The sequence below is a fragment of the Suillus subalutaceus genome (genome assembly GCF_016647625.1).
Source record: "Suillus subalutaceus strain FC151 chromosome Unknown DFJ58scaffold_6, whole genome shotgun sequence".
NCBI lineage: Eukaryota > Fungi > Basidiomycota > Agaricomycetes > Boletales > Suillaceae > Suillus > Suillus subalutaceus.
This window is the reverse complement of record NW_024540255.1, coordinates 250,835-270,442: the sequence shown is the minus strand read 5'-3', so window position 1 is coordinate 270,442 and position 19,608 is coordinate 250,835. Positions and strand designations below refer to the sequence as shown.

General features: G+C 48.3%; 6 protein-coding genes across 6 annotated transcripts; 3 read left to right on the top strand and 3 right to left on the bottom strand.

Moving 5' to 3' along the window:
• The first annotated feature begins 1,096 nt into the window (after positions 1-1,096).
• DFJ58DRAFT_696234 (WD40 repeat-like protein) lies at positions 1,097-3,096 on the top strand. Its single transcript, XM_041383470.1, has 8 exons — positions 1,097-1,170; positions 1,223-1,487; positions 1,538-1,704; positions 1,760-1,803; positions 1,860-1,934; positions 1,985-2,416; positions 2,466-2,660; positions 2,708-3,096. The coding sequence occupies exons 1-8, from the start codon at positions 1,165-1,167 to the stop codon at positions 2,868-2,870; spliced, it is 1,347 nt and encodes a 448-aa protein (XP_041249717.1). The 5' UTR covers positions 1,097-1,164; the 3' UTR covers positions 2,871-3,096.
• A 154-nt stretch (positions 3,097-3,250) lies between these two features.
• On the top strand, positions 3,251-5,281 carry DFJ58DRAFT_760529 (uncharacterized protein). The gene is made up of 2 exons (XM_041388420.1): positions 3,251-3,433; positions 3,499-5,281. The coding sequence occupies exons 1-2, from the start codon at positions 3,348-3,350 to the stop codon at positions 4,928-4,930; spliced, it is 1,518 nt and encodes a 505-aa protein (XP_041249716.1). The 5' UTR covers positions 3,251-3,347; the 3' UTR covers positions 4,931-5,281.
• Positions 5,282-5,931: 650 nt separating this feature from the next.
• On the bottom strand, positions 5,932-8,249 carry DFJ58DRAFT_651625 (uncharacterized protein; the record flags this gene model as incomplete). The annotated part of the gene is made up of 9 exons (XM_041381628.1): positions 5,932-6,427; positions 6,480-6,571; positions 6,624-6,806; positions 6,862-7,157; positions 7,345-7,428; positions 7,486-7,574; positions 7,670-7,700; positions 7,764-8,061; positions 8,121-8,249. 9 exons carry the CDS (start codon positions 8,247-8,249, stop codon positions 5,932-5,934), a joined length of 1,698 nt encoding a protein of 565 aa, XP_041249715.1.
• A 3,824-nt stretch (positions 8,250-12,073) lies between these two features.
• DFJ58DRAFT_741657 (NADPH oxidase B) lies at positions 12,074-14,625 on the top strand. Its single transcript, XM_041387152.1, has 8 exons — positions 12,074-12,605; positions 12,657-13,159; positions 13,215-13,433; positions 13,486-13,766; positions 13,821-14,040; positions 14,095-14,223; positions 14,277-14,370; positions 14,422-14,625. Exons 1-8 carry the CDS (start codon positions 12,224-12,226, stop codon positions 14,430-14,432), a joined length of 1,839 nt encoding a protein of 612 aa, XP_041249714.1. The 5' UTR covers positions 12,074-12,223; the 3' UTR covers positions 14,433-14,625.
• Positions 14,626-14,812: 187 nt separating this feature from the next.
• Positions 14,813-15,185, bottom strand: DFJ58DRAFT_760510 (uncharacterized protein). Its single transcript, XM_041388419.1, has one exon. The coding sequence runs from the start codon at positions 15,083-15,085 to the stop codon at positions 14,825-14,827; it is 261 nt and encodes an 86-aa protein (XP_041249713.1). The 5' UTR covers positions 15,086-15,185; the 3' UTR covers positions 14,813-14,824.
• A 1,215-nt stretch (positions 15,186-16,400) lies between these two features.
• DFJ58DRAFT_651745 (uncharacterized protein) lies at positions 16,401-18,006 on the bottom strand (the record flags this gene model as incomplete). The annotated part of the gene is made up of 2 exons (XM_041381637.1): positions 16,401-17,189; positions 17,245-18,006. The coding sequence occupies 2 exons, from the start codon at positions 18,004-18,006 to the stop codon at positions 16,401-16,403; spliced, it is 1,551 nt and encodes a 516-aa protein (XP_041249712.1).
• Between the last annotated feature and the right edge of the window lie 1,602 nt (positions 18,007-19,608).

The following is a 19,608-nucleotide window of genomic DNA, read 5'->3' as shown; positions in this document are numbered from 1 at the left end:
CATCTAGCACGATGGAGGGAAGCAACTAACCCGCGACTTCTCAGTCGCAGTCAGTCACCTGTTTCTTCAAATATTGCCCTTTGGGTCTTGTATGAAGATCAGCACTTGGTAGTAATGTACTACTACTAGTTGGACGTGACGCAAATGACTTGGTAGGTTTTGAGGGAAGATAGTCTTTCCTTCTTGATGAAAATGCCGTGGAAATATGGAATATGGAGCAGCGACTAGCGGTAACCTAGACACTCCGATGGACACCTACAAATTCTCGAGCTTCGGTAACCATAAGTCAACGCAGCTTTTTGGACAGAGACGTGGTGCTCCTTGGTGCTCCAAGGAATTCGAAATCATCTGGTGTACGGGAAAATTCAATTCCTGTAAATTAGAATCGAGCAGCGAAGTGAAACATTAGAGTTTGACACTACCCCCCGTTAGAGCGCCTATCACCATTATCCTGACAGCCATCATAGATCGTCATCATATGACCAGCAGAATGAAGCCTGACGGCCATTTAAAACGGTTCAAACGGTGGACGACTTCGTAATGTGACTGACTCGGCGAGTATGTGAGTGTTAATCTATGGAAAGCCATCGACACGAACAGACACGTTCACTTACTACTAGTACTGCCATCGAACACCACTTCTGCCGCTCGACAGAAATGACCACGTTTAGAGTAGTGACACGAGAGAGGCTGGCGGCGGCGGCGGACCAAAATTTGGCAGGCGACTTAGAAAGAATTAAAAATGTTCAAATGATGCTATAATATTGCCGCATCGTGGGATGGTGGATGATCATGAGAGATGGGGTAAAAATCCTCTGGAGAGACATTATAGACTTGCGACAGACGCCGTCCAGATGGTCCATACTATATCTGTGGTTCGCGACAGCAGATAAGTATGATTAGATCAATGATGGAAATGTTCAACATCTCGCAAGCGAACGCACAACCATGCGACGTACTCTACATTAATCGTACACGGAACGATGCGATTCAACACTAGGTATGTCGACGTCGGACTCATACTACCTAACGGTAGCTAGCCTGTCGATAGACGTCAAAAAAATCGACTGAGCCACAAATTCCCACGAATACATTTGAGGATTGAAACGTTATTCCATGGATCTAAGTGTTAGTGACTCCAGAATAGTTGTTTGAGCATATGCCATGGTGGTGAGCACCGTACCAGTCGTATCAAGTAACGGGTATCATTGAGCCCTTTCAGAAAATATCTGTTCTCCAACATGCTCCTTCAGTACACCTGCCTGCACGTCCTGGAGACCCTACGCCTACCACCCGCAATCTCGATCCCCTGATGCACCCATTTGCTCGCGCTCGCGAACGAAATCGTGCTTTGAATGCTGCCAAGATGGACAGGTTGTTTGCGAAGCCCTTCGTAGGGGCTCTTGAGGGTCACATAGATGCGGTCGAGGTGTTGTGCAAAAAGCCTGGGTCATTGAGTGCTGTTGCCAGTGGTAGCTGGGATGGAGGTGCGTTGAGAAATCGACTTGGCTGTCCAAAAAAAATTCACTTCCCATAGGCGTAATTTTGCATAATGTTTCCGAGCGCAAACATATCCGTCGAATACAAGGTGCTCATAAGGGCAAAGTGTCGGGCCTTTGCTTTGCTCAAGACGACCGGCTACTGAGCTGCGGTGTGGACAGCAAAATCAAACTTTGGGACGCGAGTCCGCAAGATGATATAACAGTCAGTTTCCCAGTTGGCAACAAGTTTTTTTGTATATCTAACCCAGTCCAACTAGGAGCAGCGCCCGTTGAATGAATATCCTGGGAAATCACCGTTCAAGTACGCTGCTTAGATACGCTCAGATCTACATCTGATTGACGTGTCCCTTCTCGCAGCTCAATAGACCACCATCGTTCGGATCCACTTTTTGCTACAGCTTCAAACATTGTTCAAATATGGGACGAAACGAAGTGGGTGCTGTCCATCTCTATGATCATGTCTTAGCTGACTTGACATCTAGGAGCGCCGCAATATCCAATTTAACGTTCCCCACGTCCACCGAGACCATCACGTCTGTGCGATTCAATTTGAGTGAAACAAGCGTACTTGGCAGCATTGGCTCAGACCGAACTTTCACCCTCTACGATATTCGCACAGGAAAGGCAGAGCGTCGTGTTGTCATGCAGATGAGCTCAAATGCACTTGCATGGTCACCAACTTTTCCAACGAATGTCCTGCTCGCATCCGAGGATCACAATCTTTATGCGTTTGATGTCAGGCAACTGAAAACTCCCACTCACATCTACAAAGGACATGTTGCAGCAGTTATGAGCTGTGATTGGAGCCCGACTGGACTGGAATTTGTTAGCGGTGGATGGGACCGGACAGTAAGAATATGGAAGGAGGGTCAAGGCACGGGACCAGAAGTGTATCATACTAAACGAATGCAAAGGTAAGCCAATGTGTCTCTGTTCGTCGGTTTGTTCACACTCTTCGATAAGGGTCTCATCATCTATATTCACTGCTGACGCGCGCTTTGTGCTTACGGGCTCAGACGATGGTAATGTACGGATATGGAAAGCCAAAGCATCAGAAAAGCTTGGTATCATCACGGCCCGGGAGCGTGCCGCAATCGAATACCGGGATACCTTGAAAGATCGATGGAAGCACGATAACGAAGTTGGCAGGATTCAACGGTAACAATTATTCTGCTCGGCTTAACTCGCGCTCACTAGCAGCACAGCAACCGACACTTACCAAAGCCAGTCTACCAGGCTACGAAGCTCAAACGCACTATGCTCGATGCACGTGCCGTCAAGGAGGAACGTCGGCGGAAACATACGCGTGCCGGGGAGAGCAAACCAAACGCAGAACGCAAAAAGGTGGTTATTACGGAGCAGACTTGATTGCGCGCTCGACGTTAGCCTATACCTGTTTTATAACAACGTATCGTGACATGCAACAGTGCGATTCCACCGACACATGCTGCAGCTGCCAATCACCGCAACTACTGATTTACAAGTGGTTCGTGGCAGACCTTGACAAACGTTTAAAATTTAGTATCTACCTTGCTCAAGATATCCGAGGCTGCCATGGAAGCGGTGCATAATGAATGTTAGACCTCGAATTTTGGAGCGTCGGTAAATTTAGCTATGAATTTACATGAAGTTGCTGCGGACGTTTAATTGCCTCGCGGTCGTCGACATGCAGTGTGGGAAGATGATATAAATAGCAACAATATTACCAGTGAGCGGTCGTGGTCTCCTGTTTCCGTACGACATACCATGGTAAATTGGTAATGTCGTAGCATACAAAGAACTTTCAGTCGGGTTGCTACAATATAGCCGTCTTTGAACAAGTACTATTCTATTCTTGGAGTCTCCATGAACACCCAGCAACCCCCTGTCTATGCGCCTGCAGGTTTGAGCCACCTTGGTTCCAACAGTAAGGGCCAGACCTCGCATGACGAGTACGCCGCTTCTACCATCCTCCCCCGCATGCAGCCAGTTTCTGACTAGGTTGGAAACTTCACAGGAAACACCGATTTGCCAAAGTCCGCAACCCTCGCATGAGTCGAATTCTTGCTTTTCGTAGTAACCTCCGTCGAACCAATAATAGAGGTTTGCCACCAGAGTTGCTTCTATTAATTTTCGAGCATGTTTACGCAGGTAGCATGCTGAACGGAGAGTGGATTGCGTGTAGCTCACAGTCTCGCACGCAGTTCCCGTTCGCTCCCGCGGCCGTATGCAAGGCCTGGAGAGATGTTCTTGCGTCGGTGCCAAGGTTCTGGACACGTATCATCATCAATCTTGATACCACAAAGCTTTCAGATATCGACACATACCTTCATCTCTCCCGAAAGCTCGCTTTCGAAATCACCGTCACGCGAGACCAACGAATCATTTCTCATTCTCGCACAAATAATAACGACGAGGGCACCCAAACAGCCACAGTCATGGCGCGGATTGTTCCACATCTACATCGCTGCAGGTCTTTATGTTTTGAGCTCCTTCGCAGCTCCTCCTTGCCTGCTCTTCGCTATCTGAATGTCTGTGCACCTCTTCTTGAGCGGCTGAAGCTGCAATGTGGGATCGATGACGGCGAGCATCCCCTCGTGAGCAGCGAAGTTCCTGAGCAGTGGCGCTTCTACGCCCCAGCGCTTCGGCACCTATTTCTCAATGGGCGGAATTTCCGCGACGCCTGCGCCCTTCGCTGGGTCGAACGACTTTCAAGCTTAGAGGACCTATGTATTTCGCGCTATTCCGGTGGCAAACACCGAACAGGAGAGTTACACCTGCACGACGTTTTGCTCGTCGTCGACGGACTTCATCGCAGGTTTGGAACACTTCAAAAGCTAACTCTCCAAGATATATCGTTTGATGGCATCCTCACGCAGCAGGACGGCTACGACATCCAGATCGAAGCTGTGAGCCTGCGGTCCATTAGCCTCTCGACGGTCCGTGCCATCTTTATGTCTAAGACCGGACCAGCTCCACGCCTTGTGCATATCAAGCATGAGCTCTCACCCTCTGTATATCACATTCGCTTGACTCAGGCTGACACCCTCGTGCTGGAAGGTTTTTTCTCACGCATGGCTGAGGCTATCAACATCTGGGATGGCAATTGTCTTTCCATCAAATGCTGTCCCACCTTCAATGATAACACCATCCGTGACATTTACCGTTTGTGGAGTCCAAACAAACTCACCTCTCCAAGTTGGTCGCGACTAGAGATAGAGAATTGCACAGAGTTCTCCGCAGATGCGCTTCTAGCCTTGATCGATGCACGCGACGATGCGGTGCAACGAGCGCGGGATAGAGACCCCACATCACAGGTCCCTTTCAACAGCTTGCAGGTTTTACAGGTACATGGCGGACCTCCCATCTCGCCAGAGGACGCAGAGGCATTCAGAGAGAAGTTGCTCACCTTCGAGTGGCATGAAGCAGCCACAGGTATAATGCATTAGCGGAGCATAGGTATGCGAGGGTTTCACATGTCTCCGTTGACACACCCTGAGGGCAGGTGTGTTCCTTTTTTACTGCGAACTTATCTCTCAGGAACTTCACATTGTTTCGTAGAATGGGCTACTATGTAGGGTATGTGGCGAATACTACTCCTGGCTCGATTTTCACCAGGGGGGAAACATGACTTTAAGTACGACACAATACATATGGATTGATTTCAATAACAGATTACCGTCCGCTCCGCTCGAATTCAAGTCGTACAAGAGGTTCTGGATACTAATATAATACTGTGTAGTAGTAATCATCCGATGTTACATTCGACAAACAGCCGATATATCACCCGGCCTACAGATCTCTTGGATGATGATACTCAGATGGCTGATTTCCAACACCGAGTCGAGTCGATACATAGATGCCAGCGGGCATCCACCAGGAGGGAACTTTAAGATTTTTTCCGCCGATAACTGTAGACAGGAGCATGAGGACAATGGATATGAAGGTGATAAACCTTCGAGTCCGATACATATAACACTGCCTGCGTATGCAAGGAACTTGAAGCCAGGGTGCTTTTAATCAATTGAACAATATCTCCGCACGCCGAGTTCGCATTCTTATTGGCATGTCATACCGCCGTCGATGAGGAGGAGCTTGGCCTATAAGCTAGCCATCTAATATATGTTCTACAGCAAGATGTAGTTCTGACTGGCGATAGTTACCTAGCTAGGGTGTTTGTACTTCAGCCTAATGATTTTCCTCTTATAATCTGTCATAGGCCACCAAAACCAAGTCCTAATCTTTGCATTCTTCTATGTCTTGACCGTCTTGTAGTGTCCACTTCGCAGGCACCGGCGCATGACGGAAAGGTTCATTGGTAGCACTTCTAGCGACAATCTTTAGATGTGGAGTTGTGCTCGGCGAAGGCCGAGGATAATCGACCTCCTCGGGCTCTTCGACGATGTTGCCTGTGTATATCGCATTCTCTTCGTGTTCTGTATGATATGGACTAGGCAATATTGCGGCGCCCGTGTCGTTGGCTGCTGCTGCTGCTAGTTTGTCCTTCATTCCTGGACACCACAGAGGCATTAGGCTGGTATGACCGAGTTCGAGGGATAGAGGAGTGAGAGTGATTGTCGTGACCGTCCACGCCTGATGTTTCTGGTTGGAAGTTACGTGAAGTTGAAGCATTCGCCTCGACGTCTGCTTGCGAGAGGCGTGTCAACGTGTGAAGGCTGACTTCTTCAGGATCGGGTTGAGGCTCGCTTCTTCGACCTCTTTTCATCTTCACGAACTCCATGACTCGTTTCCAAGCGGAAGCCGGAAGGGATGATAGTTGCTTGCCAATTGCACGCCACCACCAGCCTTCTCCTTCCCTGATGCGAATGATGCCGTTTGATATCATCGCGAATACGATCAGTATCACAGTGCCAACTATGGCCCTGGAAGTTGTATCCCCGGCACCATACCAATTGATGGAGAATGCCACAAAGAAGAAGATCATCCTAACTTGAAGTCAGGATGTCTGCCTGTGACATTACCATGGTACAGACTCACCCCCACATGAATAACGCCTTGGGAGCGCTGTAAATTATGGCCAGACTTTCAAGTCCGTGCTTCTTGTCGTGAAGCCTTAATGCAAAAGTTGCCTGAAACAGCTACCGTAAGAAATATTCCAGTTATACAACATAAGTTACTGACTGCTTCCATGGCCGTATTATCTCCAGAGGTTCGTTCATGCCAGACCAAGAAGATGCCGAGAATTATACTTCCAAAGCTCGTCGCCAAGGACATGTAGCTAGCCATCTGAATGGCAGATCTCCCGCCCCTATCAACACTGTTGATAGCGAGAAACCCAACATTGGCGTTGAGCAAGACAGTGGCCTGCCGATAGCTCGATATCGATTTTACCCAACACAACAATAAAAGGTGAATTTACCAAGAGATTGGAGTCCTGAAGCCGCCCTTTCAATTTTGAACTAAGTGCATTCCACCGTGCCGTGGAAGCAATTTCATCTACAAAAGCCCTGTGCAGTTCTTGGACTTGCGTCACGGGGTCCAAAAAAAGGAGGGGTGCAACCACGACCATCAACAGTGATGGCGTGTATGCCCAACCATGGACTGTCCTGTCAGAGATCAGCCTCACGCAATTCTCCCCGTGAAAGTTGATAAACTGATTGTCACCTGGAAAGTCATCATCGATCACAGCTAGATAGACAAATGAGAGGGCACCGACTGAATAACTTCATGATACGGCCTTAAATGATAATCGACATTAGGAGGAACTGAAGTTCAAATTCAAGCCTCACCAATGATAATGGCAGCGTGACATCGTTGCATCTGCTGGTTCGCAGAGGCACGAACTTTAAAAAACTGGATTAGCACAGAAATTCATGAGGAAGTATCGACATAACGTACGTACCATTGATTCCGTCTACCACCGAAATGTAGTCCTTGAGTTCGATGACATCACCTAGCGCAGAAGACCGCTTCGATGTCATGTGGTCTGATGGTTGCAACCAAACATATTAGGTCAAGATAGAAGGCCTAACAGAGCACTAACCACATGTCGCATGCATCAGCGTATCCTTAACCTCATCGACATGGTCTTGTAAAACTACGCACAGGTTAGGGAAGTATTCCCAATGTAGCCTACGTTGTCCGTTAGAATACTTGTATGTGAACCTATGATTGTATTAGGAATGGGATGGTGTTGTAAGCAATGTTGTGCGGACCTTTCCTAGAACACACACCAGTATTGTGCCTGAATGGCAAGCCCTGGCGATGAGAAAGAGTACAAGTCATCAGATCCAGATCCACTGACAACTACGATCCACCCACGTATGTGTGAAAGACTCTTGACGCCTTTACAATCAGAGAGCACATCTTTGACGTCAGACTCGTGCAACCAAAACAAGCACCGGCTATTGTGGTTGACAAAATAGTAGCAACAAACGGTGACGGAGCTGGCAGATGCGTCGTTGTTCTTTAGCTCGAGCACAAGGTCCACCTGCGTCATGTCGAGGTCAAGCTTGTCTCGTTTAACGGTGGACTCGAGCCCACTCCACAAGTACTGCATGTGGTATTCGATGCGCCCGTGTATTTGTGGATCAAACATATCCACTTCTGTGAATGTTCTCTGTATGTAGTAACCATACTAGAAATGCCGGTCTTCAATAATCGATGGACTTTACGCACTTTTCTTTCGTTTAGAAAGTAGCGAGAACCTTCTGGATGAACGAGCGTCGTCCATCCCAGGGGCACAACCGCCCTTGAAAGAGTTGATGCATGAAAGAATGTGGTTAAGTACGACTTACCTCTGGTCATGCACAGGAAATGTGATTGTCATAGCGGGGACAGTAGTTTGGGTACTGTCGGCGGCCCTTTTGCAACATCAGCTCTAGAGTACAAGCAGGAGAGAATGCTCATGTTCACCGGGGAATGCACCTATCATACCTCATAACTCCTTCCGCAACCATAGGAAATATTCCTGGAGGTTTATCCTCATGGACCTCGACAATCTCTGAGCCCGGCATCTCGTCGCTACCGGGTGGAACAATGAGGTGAACATGATGACCGGTAGCAAGATCTGGTGGTCCATCTTGTAGCGCGATGGAACTATGTATGTGTTTCGGGAGATGATAGACAGGTCCCTCGTGCAGTCGTAGTGTAAGGGATTGACCGCTACCCTGCGAAACAAGACTATGTTTGGAAGGAGTCATGCCAAGCGCCAGATGCGTCGTGGAGGACGTGGGCTTTGCAGCGACTAGAGAACGAGCATCATTCGTGTATATCTGTAATCGTGAATGTGATCCTGACAATGGCCATGGATGTGATGGGCCTGGACTGCTGGACCCCTCTAATGGGTCACCATCGGGGAAAGTCCGACTGACGTTGCTCCTCGATCCCTCTCCCGTCTGCAAGGACTGGTGCAAACTCGACATAGAGCCCCCGTCTATCTCTGTGGTACTCTCATTCTGTGTTGTTGTATTAGTCTGTGACAAAGGTATCGTCGTACCTTGTCTCGAATAAGGATCATCCGAAGAAGGTAGAGGCAGAAAACTCGAGCAAATTGGGGCATCCTCTCTTGCAATGCTCCTTTGTGATCGGGGTAGAGCCTCGCTGGAAAAACGGGTCCCAGAAAACAACCTCCGACCACATGCACCAAGCTTTAAATGACCGGAAGCAAATTGGCGGAGCAAAGACAAAAAAAGCGATAATGAACTCGCACAGCGACGTGCAAGCCGTGAAAGCCACTTCTTTAGTGTGTTGAGAAAGTGAAGAAGGAATTGTGCTGTCATCATGGCGAGGGCACTAAGGTACCACAAATTCTGGGGTAAAAGAGGGACAGTGTGGACACCATCGCGTTAGTTATATTTATGAATCCCTAGGACCGGTCTAGTACTAGAATTCCGAGTAGGACACATTAGCTTTATTCCAGGCTTTGTGATATCGGGGCGCCAAAAGAATATTGCTGAAGGAGGGGATCTTCTTGGTGTGGATGTACTATTTCTTCTGTCGGTGGCAGTACGTTCCTTGTATCAGGACAAAAACTTAGTCGTGTATGTTACGGTCATGACGAATCTCCTGTAAAGAGGCTAACATAAATCGGCAAGGAGAGCCTTCTGGCTGCTGTGGTAGTACCAGTTTCCTGTGGTGAATCCAAAGGAATGGGCTGACGTGACCGAAATGAGTTAGAAGGTTTGGAGTGAGTTTCTGCACGTGATATTTTAATAGCAACGGCCCTCCGGGCATCCCAGAACCCTTTAAATTTATCACTTCTTCAGTGGGTTGCTTTCTTGGAAATTTCGTTCTTCCAGTTTGCGAATATATCTGCTCCAAATATTCTCTCCTCAACTTCATGCGAGCGTCTAAGCGACACCCAAAGATCTCCATCTTGCTCGAGCTGTCCAGGAGCCTATCCCATTCGAGGCTACTATGATATCCAGATCATAGACTACACATACTCTGGTCAGGACAGATATGTGAGAGCAAAGTCAGACTAGTATGTAGCTCATCGCAACTGTCTATTGTTGCGCAAACGCTAAATTTGTCATTGATATATCAGACACGTTCAATTGTTCAATGGATATGTATCATGTTATAACCCATATTGTGTGGAGGACCGCGATTCTTCGTTTCAGGACACGGCTTCCACATTTGACGCGTCTAAGACAACAACAACCGCAATCCACGGTCCGTATCTATCTATGGAGAACTCAATCAACAGGGTCCCCGACGTAGTCCTGGTGGAACTGTCCAATGGTGACGGCTGTTCCTCCAAGACACTCACGTCCGTGTAGATTGGTGGCCAGGCTGCGCACTGTTGCTAACTCGAGTGATGTCTTGTAGATGACATGGCGTGCAATGCAACAAAAACGAAACTTGAAGTCTATGGGAAACAGTAAGCAGGCAGGCCCTTTTATTCTTGGCAGATTTACGGGGACTAATTTAAAGTTGTCAAGATCCGTCGAGGCTGAGCGCTAAGCTATGAATAGGTGAATGGGTATAAACTTATGTTACACTATTGCAGCTTTATACTCACCTGAACTCAAATATCAATCTTATCATGTCTTCAAGAAGCGCGTGCCACTTCCTGATGCTAAACAGGTCATAGTCTACGCTGCGAAGAGTCAAGACATTCAGAAGAATCGATTCCAGCGGCGGCTACTGTCGTGCATAAAACGCGCCAAGTGCTCGCCATTACCTTGCTGCACGGTGACGGATATAGACCACATAGACAAGTCAGGACATGGTAAACTTAGTCGTCCATCATGTTCCCTGTTGCGGGGGAAACGGTGTGGTCTCCGTGTTTTCTTCGCCCCGGTCTTTTGGTTATGTTTATCTGGTGCGTTGTACGTCGCCCGTCATCCACCCCGGTGTGGTTACTGATTATACATCGTGGGGACTGGTTATTGTGATTGCTAGTGGTCATATTGAGGTTAACGTGCTCATGGCAAACTTGAACGTTCAAGATGTAGGTTTGCGTGATTGCAACGGGACAAAATAAAATATAGGTTTGGGACCATACAGGCGTGCCTATCATAGGATGATGGAACGGACAACAGGTCCCCTCCGATAGGTGGTGGTAAGTGTGCTCAATAGAGTTCGAAGTTGCAGAAATTGGGCACGATAATTTTATCCATAGGGTACGTTCAAAATGTAGTCGTTCGCAATGTTATGCTCGACAACTTGAAGGTCGCCGAGCCCGCGTGTCTATTTCAGACAAATGGGTCCTTTTGGTCTTGATGTGAAACCTTACGACAGCTTACCACGATATTGCATCAGCCTTATGGGGACTGCTGTAACGCCACACCTTCTACGCGTTTCGTCATGTAGTGTCGTTGCACCTCGTCTGAAAACTGTTCTTTGAATATGTCAAACAGCGGAACACCCAAGTAATCTGCCAAATAGGTCGTTGAAAGTGGTCAATTTGGGTGTATAGGTCATAAGCTGTGTTGTCACTTTTTAGCTCCTTGCAATGTTACCGGGACCACCCAGTAGATTCTCATGCCTGTCAGGCCTGATACGCCGGCTTCGTCGAGGACCTGTGGGTTCAAACAACTATGGCATATTTTCAATTAGGAATAATTGAACAAGTGAGAGATTCGCCCTGGACTTGGGAGCACGCGGTAATCCATCTGGTTTGATTGAGACCACCTATTCTTATCAGATATGTGTCACCTCAGGTTCAAGCTAGGTGGTAATACGGTGCGACGGGTCACCGGTCATGATGGAGTTATCTGGACAGCCTGCTCCATCAATTTTGATTGAATGTTGATGAAGCTCTGTCGCAATAATGATGGGCCTGATCAAGTTGAAGTACGGGAGTACTAGAAAGGAACTGCCAGGGCATGCTGAGGAACAGGATGGGAACGATAACGTTTCCTGTTGAGGTCCGATGATGTTCAAGTTTGACAGTACCACTGTCCACTGGCAGTAATACATAATAAGGCGCAGCACAGACTTGAAATCTAGAACACAGCCGGATGCCACAGCGTACTTTTATCTGATATGGTGAGGCAAGCGGGTACAGCCTTGCTGATGGGAACACAGGTCCTAGCTGATACGGTGTCCGGACACCTTGAACTCGCAGTCGTTGGTAGTAACGACTGTAGTTAACGACATGACTCGTGGGAATGACTGTTGTTAGTGTTATGTGCATAAATTGCCTTGTCGTACATTCTAATCTTACCGTGCCCCCATCATACATATCCATCTTCTACAGTAGGCAGGTCCTCTCTTTCGTTATACGCGCAGGTCGTTCTTTGTATCATTCAACTATTTGACCTGAACAACTCATGTCCTTCAAACGGTCCTCCGGTCTTGATTTCAAAGATCGCAACCCATTCAAAGATCAAGACCCCTTCGTCGACAGCGCAGGCGATTATGCATTGAATTCTATACCACCAAGCCACCTCCAGCGAAACAAGGCAGAGCGCCTTCGCCTTCAGGGTATCCAGCAACCTCTTCCAAATGCTGGCATCGGCGCACCCAAAGTTCCCGATGATCCTCCTACTCTTGGTCAAAAGTTTGACAGGTGGATGATCAATGAGGGTGGAAAGCGTCTCTTTTTCTCTGCTTGGATATTTTTCCACATGCTCGTTATTGCATTCGGATTCATGAACTACCAACTCAGTGACGACCTTACCGGAGCCCGCGCAACTTTTGGCATCACCTACGGTAAGCATTCAGATATGTCGTATAGGTCTCCTTCCTCTAATATTACCACAGCTATCGCCAGAGCTGCAGCACTTGTACTACACACCGATGTCATCTTCATTCTCTTGCCTGTCTGCCGAAACTTCATCTCCCTGCTTCGCAGAACACCCCTTAATTCGTTTATCCCATTCGACAAGAATATAACATTCCACAAGGCAACAGCCTGGTCCATGGTTGTCTTTACTCTCATCCACATCGGTGCTCACATGCACAACTTTTACGAGCTTGCCCTCGCTGATCCAGAAGCAAATACAACTGGCAAACGTGTGCTCGTTTTCTTGCAAGCAAATTTTGCCACCGGTCCCGGTGCTACAGGTTGGATTATGACTGTTGCATTGGGCACCATGGTCTGGTTCGCCATGGAGAAAAGGCGCCGTGCCAATTTTGAGAGGTTTTGGTACACACACCATTTGTTTGTCGTCTTCTTCCTCGCTTGGCAGTTCCATGGTATGTGGTGCATGATCAAGCCGGACAGAGAACCGTTCTGTTCCTTCAACTCTATTGGTGTCTTCTGGGTACGCGAACTTTGACAAGCCAATTTTGTGCCACCCCTTGACAACGGTTTTCCAGCGATACTGGCTCATCGGCGGCCTCATTTGGACATACGAACGGATTTTGCGTGAAGTTCGCTCACGTCATAAGACTTTTATCTCCAAGGTCATACAACACCCATCCAAAGTCATTGAAATCCAAATCAAAAAGGAGAAGACCACTACGCGGGCAGGGCAATACATCTTCATCTCTTGCCCAGAGATCTCCTACTTCCAGTGGCATCCCTTCACCCTTACCTAGGTAAGTTAACTCCTTGATCGATTTCACGAGCAAAGGCTTATAATGCCACAGCGCTCCTGAGGAAGATTATATTTCTGTGCACATCCGTGTCGTCGGTGACTTCACCGCTGCGCTCGCCAAGGCTGTCGGCTGTAACTTTGACTCTAAGGATTCCAAGGATGTCGACGCCAGTGGTGGAAAGGTTATTGGCACGAACACAAATCCGCCGCTCAACCGGGTGCTCCCTCGCATCATGGTTGACGGTCCGTTTGGTAGTGCCAGTGAGGACTTCTTAAATTACGAGACTGTCCTCCTTGTTGGTGCTGGTATTGGTGTCACGCCCTTCGCTTCGTGCGTATCACATCTCTCATTTACTCGATGACATCATTAACCATATCCATTCAGTATTCTGAAGTCGATCTGGTACCGCATGAACAACCTGAACAACTCCAAGCCTACCCGTCTCTCCAAGGTCTACTTCACTTGGGTCATCCGCGACTTTGGCAGCGCCGAGTGGTTCCATTCGCTACTGCAGGCTATCGAAGAGCAGGACACGTCAAACCGAATCGAGATTAACATCTACCTCACTGCAAAGATCAAGGAGGATGACATGAACAACATTATAGTGCGCGGTACCCATTTTTCTCAGTGGTTTCTGTACTAATTGTATTTTCCTTAGGTCCAAGATGTCGGTGCAGAGAAAGACGCTATCACTTCTTTGCGTGCTCCCACTCATTTCGGCAGGCCAAACTGGGATAAGGTGTTCGGTTCTATAGTTGAAAAGCACCCCGAAACCGATGTCGGCGTGGTTCGTAGCTCGTCGTTACTTTTTAACTCATCTGCTTACCTGTCCTTTTCCAGTTCTTCTGTGGCCCCCCAGTTCTCTCCAGGCAGCTCCACCAGATGTCCAACAAGTACTCCAATCCCAGAGGCACGCGTTTCTTCTTTGGCAAGGGTGCGTTTCTGCTTTTCCCTCCGTTGCCAGGCCCAGCTAATTTTTGTGCAGAGAATTTTTAGGTTGGCTATTCTGGATACAGTGCCCCTACCTACTGTAGTTGTGCTGCTTTTGTTCGCTGTATTTATGTATAATGCTATGGATATGAACGACCGGGATATAAACCTGCACAGGATTACCACTAGCTGTGGGTCCCTGACTCCCACGTTAGTGGAGAAGCAAACGGATACGTCTAATTTCTTCTACTTTTCTCTGCAACTTATCTGGCAAATTGCATTTCATCAATCGCTTCCACCTTTACTCCAGTGGCCAATCCGAGGACGAAAATCTCAGCACAGCTGCATCAATGATCTGCAGCATCTGTTTTACAACGTGTCAATTAAATGAATTAATTCAGAGCTCGACATGGCGCTCGACGAGACGTTGAAAACTGCATGTGGTGAGTCCGCCGTCTTTATTCAAGGAGGCCGGTGTCGGTACCATTTTTGCGTTCATCCTCGTCCGGAAAGTGCCAGTTGATGTCTTGCCCTCCCACGCTGGCTCGAGCTCCTGTGTTGACTCCTGCCCTATACATGTCTTGCACTGTTTGACGACCGTATGGTGTTGGCTGTGAACCGTTGCCTGGTTTCAGGACAGACAATGAGAGTTGCGCGTGCACACAGCAAATCGGAAATACGGTTGGCAACAAATAGCATAGGCCAAGTCCTGGATCCATTACGGTCCCTGATGCCCAACAATTTCGTAGGTCAGGAAACCAAGTACCGAGAGAAACCAGGAAGACTAAATTCCAACAATGTCAGTGAATGCGAGACCAGTAGATGCAATAGAGGAGGGCTCTTTTCAAATACAGCCGGTTTCCCATCTCCCAAAACCTCTACCAGTTGGGTGCACCTGATTCTGGCCTTTTCGGTTACAATCATTTGACACCTTAGAGGCTTGTCAAATTGTCTTTGTGTCTGTCACAGGAGCGCACGCAAAATACACATCAGAACGATATGGCTTGGTCTGCCACTTTCAATTCTTCCAGCCTCGCTAAAGCCTCATCGACGAACATTCTTTCGGTCGTTGGCTCTTAGGTTCCAATGCGACAGAGGGTGACTTGAAAGCTAAAGGTGGGGAGGTTACATCCTTTGTCCGACTGTCAGACTCACTCCGAGTCTGTCCTTAGCTTGTGTACATTCTTCTGGCCTCCGGCCCCATTAAGTATTTTTTCCTTTGGCGGTGAATCCCAATTGTTTTGGTCAGTCTGTCGAGAAGAGTCTAGGTTGGCACGTACGCAATATATCTTATGTGTTTGAGACGACCCTCGCGAGGCGTACAATCACATAAAAAGGAGGTTTCGGCACGACGACTTGGCCTTGTTAAGATTGACCTCCGAGGATCTATACACCACAAAAACGTTGTGAGCAGATTTCGAACCAACTCCAAGAGAAACAGATTTTGACTCTGTTGTGGTAACCACTTGGCTAACACCAGTTATATGAACCTCCAACAAAACCATCCATGAGTGACTCGGAATGTCAAGGTGTGTTCCGAGATAAAACAAAGCTTTTTTCAAATCTGCAACCAAAAGAGCAGAGGTTTAATCTGGTGCCAGTTGGCTATGACTTGAAGGATTCATCCATGAGTGAATGGTAAATGGAAAAAGATTGTCGAGCATGTATCGAACCTGCATCAGATGTCTGGTCTGTTGCACTTGACACTTGATTAGCAAGACTGGTCATGACGGATGTCTGTAGTACTACAAGTCGAAGAATTGACAATAGCACAGGATTAGAATTTAGTCATTTGCCAACGCAAAATGAAATAAAGACTAGTTTGCGTTTAATTCAATGGGCACAAAACATGCCAGGAATGAGCGAGTCGGGGGCTGGCGCCGCGTCGTTAAACGATAGGTATATAATAGGGTATATATTCTAAAGTAGGGGGTAGCGCTATGATACAAAGCGAAACCAATCACTTAACTTATTACAAGTCCGTTGCTTTCCCGCATAAGTAGACTCGTGATGGAAACTCCCAAGGAGTCCCGTTCAAAATGAATCTGTCGCCAGGCGGAACCTATTTGGATTCTCTACTAACCAAGGTGGCGGCGGGGTCCCCCACAAACTCTCATACGCGCTCATCACGTTGGATGTGACGTGTTGGTCACAAGTACACTGCTCGAGCTCCCCAGCCTCTACGAACGGTGTTTCCAATGCGGAGTAAAGCTCTTTCTTATCCTTGACATGGTACACCTGGCACCAAATCTCCACCAGCTTATGCACAAAGTCACCCATGTTGCCCTCGCCGCCATCAACGAGCACCACCATCAAGCAGTCCGCGATCTTCTCGTGGCTCCATCCCGAGGGTTGCGCCTCTTCCAGGTCATCGTCCTCGCAGCGCACAATGTTACGAGTCTTCTCCCATGGTACGGATGCGAGTGCCGACCGGCTCCGCGCGTGTCGCTTCCGCGAGGTCCATACCACCGGCCGCGAGCGGATGACACGCCCGTCTGCCCCCTTGCGCAACATGACCATCAGGTCAGGATGTCGGATGCAGGCGTTGACAAAGGCTTGTGCTTTAGCGTCATTGAGAGATAGGGAGCCGTACAGAGATAAGTTGCGCTTCGTCTCCTCCCACATGAGCCCAAACGACTGAGAATTGCTATCCGTGCAGACGATGGAGTGCCGAGGCGAGGAGAGCGGTATGTCACTGGGAATGAAACCTGCCAGTATCAGTTCTTTCGCACCGTCGAAGCCGTATTCGTACTTCATATACGATTGGGAGAGGGTTGTCTCGGAGAACAAGGCAAATCGAGTCATGGCAATGATTTCGTCCACCTGGAGAATTGAAACATAGGCTACTAACTCGCGGGTGCACGGAATATATACGTACCGTCTTACACGTCGTGCGGAGGCAGGAGTAGCAATGATAAATTGCCATCATATGGCCCCAGGCGTGCAAAGGCCACTCCTCACCACTGGCCTCCTTGAAAACCTTGCCCCCCAAGACCATCACGTAGTCGCCTTCTCCACTGGCCCGCAGAACGTCGTCCACCGCATCTCTGATATCGTGGACACACAAAGTCTTGACAGCATTCCAGATCTTTTCTAAGGTCACCAAGTCCAGGTTATCATCGCTGAGAAGCGCCATGACACTACCGTAGCTCTGAGACAAGAACATAAGGGCCGGCTCCGTGAAAATTCCGCGGCGCACATAGGCGTATATGACCTCTAGTCGTTCATCGTGATACTTAGATCCAGAAGGAGCGCAGTATCGGGCCAGACGAGACCTAATCTTCTCCAGAAATTCCACAGACTTCTCGCGCAGTACCGCCTCCAGAGGATCGTCGATAGCCGCACCCCGGTCGCTCTCTATAGAATGGAAGGACACGTCGCGACCAAGAGATTCGTCGCCATAGCCTGAGCAGTCTCCTGGTTCGTGAGCATCAGGGTCGCGATCCAAGACCCAAAGCGCATTCTGTGCCTGTAGGATGAGTTGATAGGCCCGCGTCTCGACGTAGTACAAGAATCTTTCAACTTCAGCACGCTTCTTGACGAGGGATTCCCAGAAGGCTTTGTGACCAAAGTCCTGTCCTACACGTGAAATCAGGTCCAAAATTCTACTTAGAATCTCATACCATGTCGTTGCTATCATGGAAAAATCAATACGATCAATGAATTCAAGTGATAACGGGAACACCACTCACCCGAAAAAACGCTCGGAGAAGTAGACTCGAGCTTCTATACATCTTCCGCCAGCGCTCAGTGAATGACAGTAAATCGAAACTCATAAAGGCATGTACCTGGTTAATAAATTATACTTGAGCCTCAAGCAATCATTCCATTCCTTGAGGAGCGGAAGGGCAGTGCACCCTAGGATTGTCGTGACATCGCTGCACGCCGGGTTATCGACAAGTGTATCGAGCAGTGCATGATGCGCCTTGTAGTTGGCATACAGCTTCAGTCGTTCCTAAAACGAGATTTAAACTACCGGCTTAACCCCATCATACAGTACCGTCACACCCGGGGTGTGTTTGAACTTCGAGGAACTTACCTCATTATGTCGTGGGCACCAAAGTGGACCGTCAACAGTCGGCATACCACATTGTATACCGGCAGAATATAGGGCAGCGCAGGTATCACGTTTTTTCTTGGGCGACTTTGACATAGCGTGAGGAAGACAACTTGATACCTGCGAAGCTTGAACCTCGGAGTCTGGGACCAAAGCTGGAGAGTCACAGAGTCACGTGATCAGTGACAACCGCGTTTTCAATTCTCCAGACTCGACCGTGACCACTGACTTGCCACTGACCGCCATTTGCCTTACATACAAGTGCATTCGCATTGCGCAAGTCAATATTCTGTGAACATCAAAGTAAAAGATAAATGGACGTGCCCCTACACGTCGCGGTACCTTACGATCTTACGTCCTACAATTTTATCGTCCGCTTAGCATGTCAACTTGAAAGTTTGCGTGTCCAGGCAAAAAAAAAAATCGTCTGAGCTAGATTCTGCTAGCGTATAAAGGACAGGCTCACCGAGTTCCATCTCTTCACTGCTCAGTATCTGACCAGTCCTCGAACTTCCTCACTTATCAGTTCTCCCAATCCTCTCTTGTTTGAAAATGTTCGCCCGTCTCCTTGCTGTCGCGTTCTGTGTGGCCTTCGCTGTCGTTTCCGGCGGCTGAGGCCAGACTGGCAAGATCTAGTGCTACAAGAGCTCTTCTTCTCTGTGTGAGTCTTTTGTGTGCCCTAATCGTGCACGACGAGGTCTCGTAGGTCAGCAATTACAACATGATTCGCAAAATATTTGGTTTTGTTCCCATTGATGCCAATGTGATTGGCGACGTTGGTCTCAATTGCAGTCCTATCACCGTCGTTGGAACTTGGAACTGGCACCAGCTCCAGCTGTGCCGCCAACAAGAAGCCTCTGTGCTGCAGAACAATACTTGGGTTTGCATCTCTTCCACTTCCTGCGTTGTATGCAACTAAATCCTGTTTTACAGAATGGCCTTGTCAATGCTGGCTGCTCGCCAATAAATGTCAAAGTCTAGAAGGGGGGACCGGTGTAGCGTTATAAGCCACTCGTTTGACTGTTATTTCGTCGATTATTCAGCCTAATCATGTGCTTTCTGATTGCCGCTGACTATTATTACCTAGATCTGACTTCTGCCCCGAAGCCATTGTATTCCGGTCTCATCGTCCCGTCACGCGCACGAGGAGTCAATGAGGCGAATGCATCTCCCAAGGTCGTAACC